General features: G+C 36.1%; 1 protein-coding gene across 1 annotated transcript; it reads right to left on the minus strand.

Annotated features, from left to right (window-relative positions):
- Positions 1–5,039: 5,039 nt before the first annotated feature.
- On the minus strand, positions 5,040–15,432 carry LOC127160522 (zinc finger protein 585A). The gene is made up of 7 exons (XM_051103156.1): positions 15,313–15,432; positions 15,094–15,228; positions 12,734–13,938; positions 9,859–10,692; positions 9,670–9,673; positions 8,123–8,185; positions 5,040–7,719 (listed from the first exon to the last, which is right to left on the minus strand). The coding sequence occupies exons 2-7, from the start codon at positions 15,170–15,172 to the stop codon at positions 6,704–6,706; spliced, it is 3,201 nt and encodes a 1,066-aa protein (XP_050959113.1). The 5' UTR covers positions 15,173–15,228; positions 15,313–15,432; the 3' UTR covers positions 5,040–6,703.
- Positions 15,433–15,724: the final 292 nt, after the last annotated feature.

Below are 15,724 nucleotides of genomic sequence, written 5' to 3' on the forward strand. Positions count from 1 at the left end.
AATAAAATCCCCAGTGCCTTTCGCGTCAGCACATTGACGCCAAGGTTTCTTATGTAAAGTACTAGAGGACCCTGCATGTCGTAAAATGACGCTAAAGGGGTACCCTGAGCATCCAGAAGTGACACCAAAGGGGTCCTGCCCAAGCGACAATATGTGAGGAGTTGGGAGTGAGAACATGTTGAAACTGATTCATAACAACATCCCATAAACCTTGAGTTTCCATAAACATTCCCTTGTGTCTCTTATTCATGAAGACGCACAGCACTTGAAGCTACACAGTCATAAGACTAAAGAACAATGGAAACAATATATAAAAAACAACTATAATATAATATAAATGACTAATCAATTAATGAATCAATAAAATTAATATATAAATGAATATAATAATTATTATAAATGTTTAAATGAATGAAGAATAAATTAAGAATATATAAAAAGAAAGCAAAACACAACACAAATGTATGTTTGCTCTGAGGCAAAACACACAGTTTGCTTTTGAGGATCGTCAGATCCTTCATTCCCCCTTCTTAATCAGATATAACAACATAAAATGATTATTGCAAGCAAACTTTCATAATCTTTATCCAAACATTCAAACATTCAAAGTTTGGGTGATCAGGCCATACTCTTCCCTTCTACATGTTCAAAAGAACAGGTCACTTATGTCATACTGCATACCAGCGTCAGTTAAGGGAGATTGTGTCTCTGACCGTTGCCGTACAACAGTAAACTGTAATCTGATAAAGCAAATCAACACTCTTATGGAAATGTACAAGAGTAAGATGATTGACACTCTTGAAATTGTGACTAAAGCTTTTAAAAGTGTCCCAATATTAATCCAAACCAAACCAATTAGAATTTCCAAAAACTCAGTGTGGAAAAACATATTCTTTACCGATTATGATTGCATGTGCTTTTACCACTTTTACCACCTTTGGCCATTTGTCATATTTAGCATCTTTTGATCTCAGCATCAGGTATTTACTCAATTTGCCTGTCAGGTTTATCAATTTAACCTAAAATTGTTAATTAGAGGGCACCATTCAACCGTTCAAAAACAAATCAGATAATGGTAATACATGTGAACTGAAATTCCACTGTTGAAGGAGAGCTGAGGAAAAATTCTCTTAAAGATATGGTCCTTTGAGATTTAACCAAAATTACATCACTGTGACAATGGACAAATGATTGAATCACATCATGTCGTGTTTGACCATATCTTGCAGCATGATGATAATAAACCACTCATGAATTGGCCAGATTGACTCTTATATGATAAATATATGACTTAAAAATACCCATGTGTATGTGTTAAGAACAATATAAAAATCTTTCGTAGCTCAGAATGCCTCTATCCATGAAATGTCTCAGGAGTCAGTTCTCAAAGTAGAGTCTCAGTAGTCTGCTCTTGAAGTGTCTCTGTAGCTTGCTCTGTTCTTCTCAAAGAACCATCCTAAGTTTGAAGATTGCGAAGTTCCATCTCTCTCTCTCTCTCTCTGACGTTCCCTGAAGTTCCTGTTATTCTGTTATTCCTTTGTTGACACAAACTGTCCCCCTTATGATAAGGCTCGAACCACGCAAATTTCTGGAAGGTCACTGACAATGATCTGTGAAAACACAAAAACAAGAGAGTCCAACACAGATACTGTTATTTTTGGAAAACAAGATTGCTTAAACTTTGTTGGAATTATTTTGACTCCATTATAACCTCGATAGATTATCAGAGAACATAGAGACCGGTTGGTGACTAAACTGTAGTCCGGTGAAAGCTAATCATCATAGACTCCCACCCGCCATATCTTCATCATGAGGTTGGCCCCCAAGTCACTAACATACAAGGTTCTTCTCCATGACTCCTTCCTACAGCTAATAATCATAATTTAGATCTGAAGGGGTTGCTAATGATAAACTTATTTTTGGCAGAATTCTATGTCCACCCCCTCTGGAGAAGGTTTGCACACATCCTAAAGCCTGAATTTAAACCTTTGCCTGATTGCCTCAGTTAAAACCAAATGATGTATCAGAAGAAAATCTGAATTAAGTGCACACTGGCCATAGCAAGATCTCTCATAGCAACATTTGACCTTTTTTGAAACAATCAAATCCACAGATTTGCATCTTGGCTTTATCTGTGAGCTGTGAGTGAGGTTTTTCATGCCACAGATGACATGACTGAGCAGTGAAGATTTCTGCCGTTCATGCGGCGGCAACCGCAGCTGCCTGGTCAACGAGAGTCATCCGTCTCACCTCTTGATGAGAAACCACTCTGCTGCCAACCTGCTCCAAAGTCATGCACAACACCCAAAGGCACAACGGGAATCCATGTAGATTTCAGCATTTCAGCTGTTTTGCCATTTGCCAACTCACATTTTGAACAACCAAATTAACACTGAGGCTTCTAGTCTGTAGTTACTGCTCAACCTGCCTTGCATTCCCCATTGTTCACAAAAGATGAACAGCGCAGCAAATCAAATTTGATTTTTTGAATCAACATTGTCTAAATGTTTTCTACCCTTAAAAAAAATGTCTTAAAGAGCTCTGCACCATCTTGACCATCTGGAATTAGTTCAGATGAAATGAACTAGATTTCCCAAAAATTATGTTTGGCGAGGTTAGGATCGTGGACCAGTTGTCACACGTCCTGCTGCTCATTAGTCAATAATGCAACACAATGCATTTACAAAGTGTAGACAGCAAATAGTTAATATCAAACATTACAAAGACTTACTTTGCAAAGCCAAAAAAAAAAGCCAACTGTATAAACAAGGCAAAGCCTTGAGTCATGGTATGAGTTGCGGAGACTAATACCCCTCTTATAGTTATTCTGATTTTCCCATTCTTAGGTTAGCATAGATGTCATGTAAGCAATGCAAAATCTCTGCCACTGTATAGTGTGAATGCTAGTTGTGTCAATTCCTCAAAAAACGATTCCAGCTTCAGAAGTTCAGTCATTGAGCCCTGAACTTAACAAATTGATGAAAACTGTTTAACACTGCAGCTCATCCGCAAAACATTTAATCCAACTACACCTGTAGTTACATCCTTAAAAGAATCTCAGCTCTGAATAGTTCCAGAAATCAGATGTGTCCTAGCACTCACAGCACCTAGATGTGAATGATACACCGGAAAGGTGTTGAATCAAATCTGCCAAAAGACTGGTGAAATAATGGGTACATTGTTAAAATCCAAAAAATAGCTAGTAGCATCTTGACCAAAGCCCATTAGCAACATCAGAAACTAAAAACCATTGTTGTCCATAGAAATCTCAAAAAATGTTTCACATGCCATTGAACTTTGTAAAAATAACCTTTCTCAGAGTCTGAGACAAAATAATTTCCCATTCAGCTGTTGTCTTTCAAACTGATAAAACTAGGGGAGCAAGCAGGTTTCCTTGGAGGGTTTTAAACTGCAAATCAAGATTCACATCAGCTTTGAGGCTAGCACTCTCTGCTCATACTACACCTTTGCAGCTATCATAATAATAATTCAACAGTGAGATTAGTGTCTGCATCACATCTAAACCCATTAAATTTCCGGATTTCAGAGTTATTTACCCTACTGTTAGTGATGTGCTTTCTACAAGGAAAAACAAACATCCTCAAGCTTTTGTTGAAACTTGTCCCTTTTTTGCCCAGATTCTCTTTACCTACACAGCAATTTCGTTAGCATCTGTTTAATCTGAAAAATATCTTTAAGAACTTTTAAAACATTTTCAACATTTTTTGAAAAAACCCTGTTTAACCCCTTCAGTTTTTATGTTGTCCTTAGGTTAAAATGAGAACACCTTTCAGCACTGTGATTGTATGTTTAGCAACTATTAATCATGTGTTATCTGCTTCTGTTTACTGATCTTAAAATGCTCGTCCAATTGTTGTCAAAGTTAATTATCTCATCTAGCTTAACATCTGACCACTCCATAACTGTAGAAATGATACCATCTGACCCAGTAGCTTAGTGACCAACAAGGTATGTACTGAATTTCCATGAAATGTCAAACAGAACACACTCACTCTGCATTGAAGTAGGTAAGCCAGGAGAAGACGCCTGCGAGAGTCGTCTCCATCCTCACTTGTGGCCCGGAGTAAGGTCTGGGACATTCCACCATCTGGTCATGCGAGAAACAACCCCGACTCCACTCTTATGGAGATAACAGCACCACGTTATTCCATCCTGCCGACAACGCCAAAATGTTAGATCGCTGTCTCCATGCCTAGACAATTAAGATCCAGCCCCGGACGCCAGATCCCATCAGAAGCAGTGTAAAGGTACCCTTCCAAAAGACACAAGTTTTGAGTCTCAGTCCGGTAAGGGAAGAGACAGAAACAGATCGACTCCATTCTAAATCTGCTACATGTGAAGGAAAAGACACAAACAGGACAACCTTTTGGACAACAGGACAACCATTCTGAGTCTGCAGCCTGTTACAGGGAAGGCAGCAACAGAAACAGCTGGTTCTGAGTCTGAGTACTGTCAAGGAAAGGATTGTAACAGAAACACCCCATTCTGCGTCTGAGACCCACATGGGTGAGACAAAAACAGATACTAAGTCCAAGTCTCCAGTTTTGTGGCAGCAACAGATACAACCACGTTCTGAGCCTCCAGCCTGCAAGGATAGAAATACTCTACGTTCCGAGCAAACCTTCACTTCAGGTACTTTTGCTTGCGTGTTCCAAGCTAAGGACCTTCAGCACCTACTCCAGGGCCACATCTGCGTGTTCCAGGTCTTAGACCCTTTGGTGCTCCAGGAGATCAGCATCCTACAGCACTTCATGTTCAAGGCTGTCGAAACGGATTCCTTCTCTTTTCCCTACTGTACTGTCACAAGCACAACCAGTGAAAGAAGTCACCGCCACCGGACTGCTCACTCAACCACAGAGAATGTCAATATCACTTCCAAACCTCTTCCAGAGACCTTGGCTTTTTTGCATATTATCTGTATATGATTTTCTAATTTACATTAGATATAATATAGCTGATTGCAGTTGATTAAAAATAATTGCTCATTTATTTGTTTGATGTGTAATAAGGTTCTTTAATTTATTTGTTTCAGAGTAGCAACAGTTTATCTTTCCAGATAACGTAGCTCTGACATAGCAACACCCAACATAATCACATGCATTTTATGCATCTTATGCACTTTATTCCTTTTTCATTCATGGTACTCATTTAGTAGTTGTTGATTACTCTTGTCTATCTTTTGTTAATACAATTTATTTGATCACAACTTGTGTCTTCCTTGTATTGAATACAGTAAGAGATTCTACAAGTAAGAGATCCCACCAATCTTTGTTATGTGATGTTCTCATAACCACACATTAATTGACACATGATCCAAGAACCATAACGTCATCTGTGACGTGAGTACCCATCAGTAATTGCTGTTTTTAAAAGAGGAATTTCAGGCAAAACCAAGTTTTGGAGCTGAACATCTCACATTCCTCTTTACTAATCAATATATAAACTTTAATGATGGATTGCCTGTTATGCTTAATGTTTTACCACTTTCTACAGTTTTGTGAATGTGTAGATAAACAGTTTTTCATTTTACCGTTGTGCTTGTTTTCTTACAGAAAGCTATTGCACAAGATAATACAGTGTATTCAAGTGTTAAGATGAACTAAAGAGTAAGATTTTTAACATGAAATAGTTGGGGGGAGGGGAGACCCTATAGGACAAGTAGTTTAGAAAATGGATGTATTTAGAAACTAAAATATTTCATACTGTGCCAATTTTATATTAATAACTGATATGTGGCTCATATAATATTAATCAAATTTAGCATTTAATGATATTTAGTAGTATTACTTTCACTTTAATATTATTAACAACATTTGACTTGAAAATCTGGGTTCTGAAGTCAAACGAGCTGAGAACCACTCTCCGGCAGAATACAAATATTATTGTTTAGTTATTTGTTTGCAAACTGCCATTTGATTTTGTTATTACTCCGGTAGCTCCTGAACTCAGTTAATCTGTCCTACAATGAACTGAAGAAGCATGAGTTCAATAACAACTTCATACTACAAGAAATGCCTGTAAGGCTAAGCCAAGATCTTGTCTAGACTTGACTTAAATAGCTTGTGCTACAGCTGCCTTAACAAATGTCTGTGTTCTTATATTTACCTTAATTATCACTGATTATCCCTTGAGTACTGCACTGAATATAAAGTATGAGGTAAAATAAACATGTTTAACTTCACTTCATGATGTAGTTTTTATTATTATATCACTTTTCAAACTATTTTCTAAAACTTAGATAGATATCACTGCAGCCAGTTCTGAGTGGGTGGAGCAGCTTCAAATGGGCAGCTTCATAGAGCCAGATGGGTTGTACAAAGGCCATACCTAACCTCACTTCTAAATTTGACCCCACTACCTTGAGGGTCTCCACCTAGTGCTCAAATCACTGTATGCTGGCGACATCTGCTGGTCAAATTTCTGTAAATGCAATGAGAGCACAATCATGTACATAACAATAACCTTATACAAACCAGTTAAAAATGTTTTCAAGAAAATGTAATCTGCCTAAACGACAAATTATTAAACACTTAAAAGATGAAAAAGTATCATAAAAGATGGACAAATAGCACAATACATTTTAAATACAATATAGCAACCATTCATTTTAAAAGTTTCTTAATCAAACTAATGTTAACTAATGAACCTTATTGTAAAGTGTTACCAGCTTTTTATATATTGTTCATTTGGGAACAACCCATGGAAATGGAGGGCACTGATACAACTTCTCTCCGATGTGGATCCTCTCATGTGATTTCAAATATTCTGATCGTTTGAATCTCTTGTCACATTGTAAACACTGGTAAGGTTTTTCTCCAGTGTGAGTGCTCTGGTGAAGTTTCAGTTCAGCATCTCTAACAAATGTCTTTCCACACTCAAAGCACATATGATCCTTCACGCCGCTGTGTCTTTTCTGGTGTAATTTTAAGCTACTTATCTGACCAAAACTCCTTCCACAAAAACAACACACGTAAGGCTTTTCCTTTGTATGAACTTTCAGGTGGTCCTTCAGCGCATCTGCCCTAAAGAAATTCTTACCACAGTGATCACAGTTAAATGGTCTTTCTCCAGAATGATGACGCAGATGTGATTTAAAAGTGCATGACTTTCTGAAACTCTTCCCGCATTGATCACACATGTGAGGTTTCTCTCCAGTGTGGATTTTCATGTGATCTTTCAGGGCCCCTTTTTTTGTGAAACTCTTCCCACACTGACCACATGTGTGCGGCTTTTCTCCTGTATGGATTTTCATGTGATCCATAAGGGCTCCTTTCTTTGTGAAACTTTTTCCACACTGATCACATGTGTGCGGCTTTTCTCCAGTATGGATTTTCACGTGATCCTCAAGGGCTCCTCTTTTTGTAAAACTCTTCCCGCACTGATCACACGTGTGCAAATTCTCTCCAGTGTGGATCTTCATGTGATCCCTAAGGGTTCCTTTTAGTGTAAAACTTTTCCCACATTGATCACACGTGAAAGGTTTTTCTCCACTATGAACTCTGATGTGAAGTTCAAGACTCTGATTGTTTGAGAAACTCTTCCCACACTGAGGGCAGATAAAAGATGTATCGGCTCTTCTTTTCAATGAAAAATTACTTGTAGTGTGTAAGCAACTCAAACATTTTTCTTCAGTTTTGACATGAAGTTTTTCCTCCACTTCACTCGGTTCTTCACTCTCTGTGTTCTCTTCCATCAGGTCTAAAATGAAAGTAAGAAAGGTTTTATTTTTTTTTCAATTCATAAAAGTCAAGAAATGTGAAGGACATGAAAGTGAACCTTGAAGTGATAACAAAAAGTAGAAAACTTATATGCAATATTATGCAATGGCATAGCATTTAAAAAAACAGAGCATATCTGTATATATAATCCAAAATGCTGTCACTACACCCAACAGATAATTGCATCATTTTGCCTCCTTCTGAATGGTCTGAATTCTGTGGTAGGAGATGCAGATCTGCCAAAAGTAAATTAGTTACTTAATTGACGTTTTTGTGAATTCAAATATTTTAAGCATTTATATTTTGTTTAACTATCAAATAAAATAAAATAAATAAAAAGAATAAAAATATAATTAAGAATAAAAACAGAAGTATAAACCAACCATATGTCCAGGCTATTTGTATCCCAACAGAAGTGAACGGTGTGTGTACATTACAAGAAGTTACTTCATTAGAGTATAAAACAAGAGATGAAACAAGCCTTACAGCATCATCAGTAGAAATCTCACTTTATTTGAAGTGTCTGCAGTAAAAAAAAAACAAATTATATGACTCTATAGATAAATGTGGAAAGTACAAAACTATTCTACATTATTATTACTTACAATCTGATATGAATCATATTTTAGTATAACTGAATAGAAAAGATAAATGTGTTAAACTCATACAGCAAAACAAATTATAACAACACAATTTTACAGTAGTTGTCTAGCTTCCTTTCTGTGTGGGACACCCTTTTATTAACATTTTATTAATCCTTTTATTAACTTTCATACAGCGGCATATTTTATCTCATCATATCAAATAGTACCAAACTGAATCAAAAATATTTCAACAATATTGCTTCTAGTGTTGAATTTCCTTCACATTAAAAAAAGTATGAAATATTTAGCAGTAACACTTAATATATAGGCTACTTTAATTTTAACAATGTAATTATTTCAGATTTTATTTTATATTATATTTAAGTATTATATTTATTTTATAAGGTAAATGACAATAGTTTTAAAATAAAATCATTGCAGCACTACTTGAGATCGACTCCCATGAATTCCCCTCACAGATCACACTTGGTCTTTTGATCAAGTGACATTCAGTAATAATAAAATTATAGCTCTAAACATCAAACACGATCATTCACACGAGCATACAGACACAGAGGATTGCTCATGGGTTTATCAATCAACTCGTTCCTCACATCGTTGGCTTCGCGCTAAATATTTGTTTCAGCCGGCAGACGCCAATACAGACGCACAAACAGCGCTTACCAGATGAAAACAAAACAGAAACGACCCCTTTAGAAAGGCTGCTTCTTCTTCTTTTGGGATTTCATTGGAAACAAATTGGTGCAATACCGCCATCGACTGGTATGGAGTGTGCATCAACATTTTTCCGTTAGACAACAGCACGATACAGCTTTTTAATTTGCAATTTATTTGTCAGTTTTAGTCTGACCTTCATTCTTGACATTAAATGGCTCTCAAACCTTGTTTCACTTTGTTTAAAACAACAGAAAGAACATTGGGTTTCAGTCTCCTCTACCCAGTTAATATATTATTAGCTCCTTTAAGTTATTGCACAGCTCTGTTTTAACTGTAACCTCTAAATCTGATCAAATGTTTTAAGCTTTATAACCTTAATGTTCTTTAGCATCATTAATGAAGAATCAAGAATAAACAACAACCTTTTTGTTCTTCAGTATCTTCATGCTCCATTCCACAGGTTTCTGGATCACTTGTTTTCTCACTGTTTTCTTATTTACATTATCAAAAGCACACCTACTATTTATTGTATAGTAGAAAACTAACTTACTAAAACTGTTCAGCAACAATAATAGTTAGGATGGCACACAGAGTCAAGCTTTTCTTTATTTTAGCTGCTCTTTTTTGCTGTGAACAGAACATTTACATGCGTAAAAAGAAAAAGAAACTGAGCTAAGAGGTACACACATGGATAACATGAACAAAAAAATCTGAATATAAATTAAGCAAAATACAAAAATAATAAATATATTCTTAGACTTCACACTTAAACCTCTGGTCTTGAAGATCACTGAAAACTGCAGATGATGGTTCTTTGTGTTGTCACTTCTTGCAACTGGTTTTGGGCAGGTTTAAACAGGCAGATTAAATGGCTGCTCTCCAGTGTGGATCCTCTCATGTATTTTCACATAATCTGACCGTTTGAATCTCTTGTGGCAGTGTGAACACTTGTAAGGCTTTTCTTCACTATGTATTCTCTGGTGCCTTTTCAGTTCAGAATATCTTACAAAAGTCATCCCACAATCGAAGCACATATGATCCTTCACACCGCTGTGTCTTTTCTGGTGTAATCTTAATGCTCCCGACTGACTAAAACTTCTTCCACACAAAGAACAAACGTGAGGCTTCTCCTTGGAATGAACTTTCAGATGGTCCTTCAGCGCATCTGACCTAAAAAATTTATTGTCACACTGATCACAGGTAAATGGTCTTTCTCCAGAATGACGACGCAGGTGTATTTTAACAGTGTGTATCTTTCTGAAACTTTTTCCACATTGATCACAGGTGTGCGGCCTCTCTCCAGTGTGGACTGCCATGTGCCGCTTAAGAGACCCTTTTTGTCTGAAACTCATCCCACATTGATCACATGTGTGTGGCTTTTCTCCAGTGTGGATTTTCATGTGATCATTAAGGGCTCCTTTTCGTATATAACTCTTCCCACATTGGTCACATGTGTGTGGTTTCTCTCCAGTGTGGATTGTCATGTGTCCCCTAAGGGTTCCTTTTTTTGTGAAATGTTTCCCACACTGATCACATGTGTGCAGCTTCTCTCCCGTGTGAATTTTCATGTGATCCCTAAGGCTTCCTTTTTTGTGAAACTCTTTCCACATTGAGGGCAGGTGAAAGATTTTCTCAAAGATTTTTGTCCAGTTTTGACATGATGATGTTGCTCCTTCAGTTCTTCCCTCTCCCTATTCACTTCCTTCAGGTCTAAACAGAAGTAAGAAAGGTTTAATCTAGTGCAACAGCAGAAGTAAACAAATAAATAAATAAATATTGCAGTTATTTCAATAAATTAATGCTATGTCCCTGCTTTCTATGTACTATTTCATCTATTTATATATTGATTTAAATGAAAACAGCTTGAATTAAGTCTTTAGCATCATTAAAGTGGAATCAAGAGGGAACACCAACCTCTTTGTTCTTCAGTATCTTCATGTTCCATTCTGTAATGTTCTGGATGTTCTTACTGTTCTTTCATAAACTCAATCTTCCTCACTTGTAGACTGATGTGAATATTCCAGCATTTATTGGTGAGTTGTTGGGTGGATAATCCAACTATAATGCAAGAATAAACAAGGAATAATAAATAAATTCAAAAATAAATGTACAGTTGAGGTCAAAAGTTCACATACACCCTGCAGAATCTGCAAAACAAGAGGGATCATATAAGCTGCATGTTATTTTTATTTAGTACTGACATAGGATATTTCACATAAAAGACATTTACATACAAAATGTCTAAAAATTATCCCATTTAAAAGTTTGCATACATTTGATTCTTAACACTGTGCTGTTGCCTGAATGATCCACAGTAGGACAACTGAGGCACTTATGCAAATATTACAGAAGGTCCAAACACTCACTGATGCTTCAGAAGGAAACAATAAAAAAGTAATTAACATTTTGCAGATTCTGCAAGGTGTATAAACCTTTGACTTCAACTGTACATATTAACTTGTCCCCCTTTTTTTTTTTTTTTTTTTTTTTTTTTTTTTTAACACGTTTTCTAAAAGACTATAATGGAACAAATGTTTTTAAGAGATTTTAATAAACCATCAAAAATACATCAAAAGATAAACATGATACCAATTTTCAGACCAGCTGACAGTGTAGTATAAGTAAACATGTAGGCACAATGTAGGCACAACAGCATAATATGCCTGTTTAAATCTAAATATAATTTCTACTATTTTCATAGCAACAAAATAATTTAAATCCTTAATTTGTCACACGTTTGTACGTGCAGAAACTACAGCAATTACAAAGTAATATTTTCATGTTTCCAGAGTTAATTTAGTCATATTTACCGACATTTTAGAGTATGTATTTATATAAAAGGTACTTTTATATAACAATTTTTATACCTCGTGATGGATTCAAAACGACGCGCGCCGCTCCTCACAGGCTCATCAGGAAGTGTTGAGCAGTAATATATTTCAATTTTAATCATGTAACTAAAATATACATTGTGTAAATACACCACAAACATAATTTTACTTAAGAAGACTTGAATCGGGCTGCGATGACGTCATCGCCAGGAGACGAAATCAATTTGTAAAAACTTAAATACAAATACAGAAAATAAATAAATAAAGTAAGTAAGTAAGTAAAGATTGTCACTTTGCTCAAACCCACATGTATATTTATCGAACGCTATTAAAGCATTTTAGACATAATATACAGAGTTTATACGAGTTAGTCACTAGAGTGCGCTTTAGACCAATTTTAAAATCGACTGCATGTCTTTCGCACTGTCATGTGCCTTACCTTGTTGTTGTTGTTGGTTAAATTAGTAGTCTACAATAATTCTCATTATAGCCAAAAATGAGACAAAATATTAAGTTTAAATTCATGTTTATTTATAATATAAATTGCTTTATAAAACTATGCTTGAAGACAGAGGTGTACAGTTACAGCAAGCCATCAAGACATCACAACTTTTATCCTGCCATTATATTGCATTAAATAGACAAAACAGTATATCTTGCATCTGCATTTGGAAGTAGACTTGAGTGGTTGAAGAGCAAGATGTTTTAAGCACCTAAGCACGAGGATGAATAACAAGTTCTAATTGTTTACATTTATATATCAGACACATTACTTAAATATGCTATAGCCTTCTTTTGTAGATTAGAATCTCACACTTGTTCAATTGGACAACTTAATGGTTCTTTGTCCAAACACTTGTTGCAACTGGCTAGGGAAGATTTATATGTAAGGAAGCTTTTATTCCATCTGACATTTTCTTTTTCTATGACTGAGTAGAGAAGCTAATTTACTGAAGCTCTTCTCACATGATGAGCAGTGATACGGCTTCTCTCCAGTGTGGCTCCTCTCGTGTATTTTCAGAGATGCTAACCAACTGAATCTCCTGTCACAGTGTGAACACGTGTAAGGTTTTTCTCCAGTATGAATTCTCTGGTGCAGTTTCAATTCTGCGTTTGTAATAAAAGTCTTCCCACATTCAAAGCACATATAGTTTTTCTCACCACTGTGTCTTCTCTGGTGTGATTTGAAAGCGCTCAGCTGAGTAAAACCTCTTTCACACAGTGAACACTTGTAAGGTTTTTCCTTTAAATGAACCTTCTGGTGGGACTTCAGGCATACTGCCCTAACAAACGTTTTATCGCATTGATCGCAGTTATACCGTCTTTCTCCAAAATGAGAAAGGAGATGTAATCTAAGAGTGTTTGGATGTGTAAAACTCATCCCACACTGATTACATGTGTGCGGCTTCTCTCCAGTGTGGATCCTCTCATGTATTTTCCGATGTCCTGACTGACTGAAACTCTTGTCACAGTGTGAACACTTGTAAGGTTTTTCTCCAGTGTGAGTTTTCTGGTGCTGTTTCAGTTCAGCATCTCTAATGAAGGATTTTCCACACTCAAAGCACATATGATTCTTCACACCGCTGTGTCTTTGCTGATGCGTTTTTAAAGCACCCATCTGACTAAAACCCTTTCCACACAAAGAACAAACATAAGGCTTCTCCTTTGTATGAACTTTAAAGTGGGCCCTCAAGGATCCTATCCTAATAAACTTTTTACCACATTGATCACAGTTATATGGCCTCTCTCCAGAATGAGAATGCACATGTAATTTAAGAGTGCTGGGATGTGTGAAACTCTGCCCGCATTGATTACACGTGTACGGCTTCTCTCCAGTGTGGATTTTCATATGATGTTTAAGGGATCCTTTTAGTGCGAAACTCGTCCCACATTGATCACATATGAAAGGCCTCTCTTTACTATGAACTCTCATGTGAATTTTCAGACTTTGTTTGTAGGACAGACGCTTTCCACACTGAGAACAGGTAAAAGATGGTTTGCGTTTTCTTTTCAGTGAAGGGCTCGTAGACTTTATCACTGGTTTGAAGTCATGTTTCTCCTCCGCCTCAGTAACTTCTTCACTCTCCTTGTTTTCTCCCTTCAGGTCTAAAATGTAAGTAAAAGAGGTCTGATTTTCAGTAAATTATAAAATGAGAAAATCATGAAAGAGAAATCCTAAGGAAAAGAATGCATAAGTGAACTCTGACATTATCGCATAATTCATCATTGATCATTATGATGCATTTATTTGTACACCGATCTTCCAATTATTATTTTTAAAACATTTTAGGCACAAATTGCAGGTTTTATAGTAATAACTATTAGATATGTTAAAAACATTTAGACATTACCATTAGATAGCAAAAACATTTAAGTTAGGATTGAAAACCATGTAATACTTTAGTAAAATGTTTGCAAAGGTTGCGAAAAAAAAGTACAATCTAGTTCAACCTCCTGATCAATAGAGTGTTTTCACAACACATCATCAATTGGCCAAATTGGCAGGACTGAATGTAAACAATGCCACTGAGTCAAACAAAATGCAAAATTTTGCTAATTATTGCTGCTGAACATGATCAATTATTGTCATTTTTGGGCTGTACTAATCTGCCAGACTGGGAAAAAATCTGAAGTACTATAAATTGTAACAAATTAAGAAGTAGAGTGCAAAAAAAAAACAAAAAAGGTGTTTGTGGTTGGCCTGAATCTGGATTTCCAGGGCAAGAATCTTGACAACATTCGTGTTTGTTCTTATCATCTCTGGTCAGGTAGGTAAAATATTAGGCTAATATTATGTCTTAATTAATACTGCTTGTACATGTCTTTACCACCTATTAACTTTAGTTTCCTGCTTATTAAGTCCTTCTCTATATGATTTAGAAGCTTCCACACATTTTTTCCATGGTTTAAAGAGCATTCATTAGCAGAACAACATATCCAGTAGTACATTTACTGTTGTTTACATCCAAGTATCACCAGTATGGCCGCGCATCTGGGTGACTGACCAAATCATGACGTAAGTGCAAACCCTCTATATGAATGTTTCTCAAACCTTATTTCGCTTACCATTTATTAACAACTAAAGAAGGCATCAATATGTACTAATTTCACTGAAAGTGCCCTGTATTGCTCCTTTAACTGTTATTTCACAGCTCTTACGATTTTTCTAACTACAACCATTAAATCTGACGAACTGCTTTAAGGTTTATAGCCTTAACGTTCTTCAGCATCACTAATGAAGAATCAAGAATAAACACCAACCTATTTGTTCTTCAGTATCTTCATGTTTTATTCTGCAGGGTTCGTTCATGTTCTTCTTCACTTTCAGGCTGATGTGCATATTTCAGCACTTATTGATGAATTACTGTAGAAGAAGCTACACAGGAGGGAGCAGATCTGGTAAAATGAAACATAAATAAATCAGCTGTTAAATTGATTTACACATTCACAAACAATGAGGTCTTCACTTAACATATGTACATTGTTGCCTGCCAGATGTTCATTTCCGTCGGCAAACGCCAGAAAAGGTGCATAAATTGCGCTGTATATTGTTGTTACGTTCAACACCGACGCTCAGAAGCTTTGCATTAAAGCGCTGTATCGGAGCTTGATTCGTTTTGCCTAAAGCACGTGATCTATGACGTCCGAAGCTTCATTCGCCTGAAAAGCACGTGAATGCTTCAGTATGAATCAAAATAAACGAAGCCCAGTGCCGTTTTATTTACATGATAATTTGTTACAGTTTTCCCCCAATATCGTATAATGTGTAAATCTTAAATGAACTTGTGAAATAACAGTCTCAGGACTGAGGAGTTAAAATTGATAGATCGCAGATTTATGAATTGTTTAATTTATTTTATGGTACACCAACATAAATGAATAACTTCTAAAA

The sequence above is a fragment of the Labeo rohita genome, unplaced genomic scaffold (genome assembly GCF_022985175.1).
Source record: "Labeo rohita strain BAU-BD-2019 unplaced genomic scaffold, IGBB_LRoh.1.0 scaffold_374, whole genome shotgun sequence".
Lineage (NCBI taxonomy): Eukaryota > Metazoa > Chordata > Actinopteri > Cypriniformes > Cyprinidae > Labeo > Labeo rohita.

Coding starts and splice junctions, on each gene's coding strand:
- LOC127160522 (XM_051103156.1), bottom strand. CDS start 15,172: ATGCACATCAGCCTGAAAGTGAAGAAGAACATGAACGAACCCTGCAGA. Junction 10,693..12,733: donor AAAGAAAATGTCAGATGGAA/TAAAAGCTTCCT, acceptor GGAAGTGAATAG/GGAGAGGGAAGAACTGAAGG. Junction 7,720..8,122: donor ACAAATAGCCTGGACATATG/GTTGGTTTATAC, acceptor CTTTCATTTTAG/ACCTGATGGAAGAGAACACA.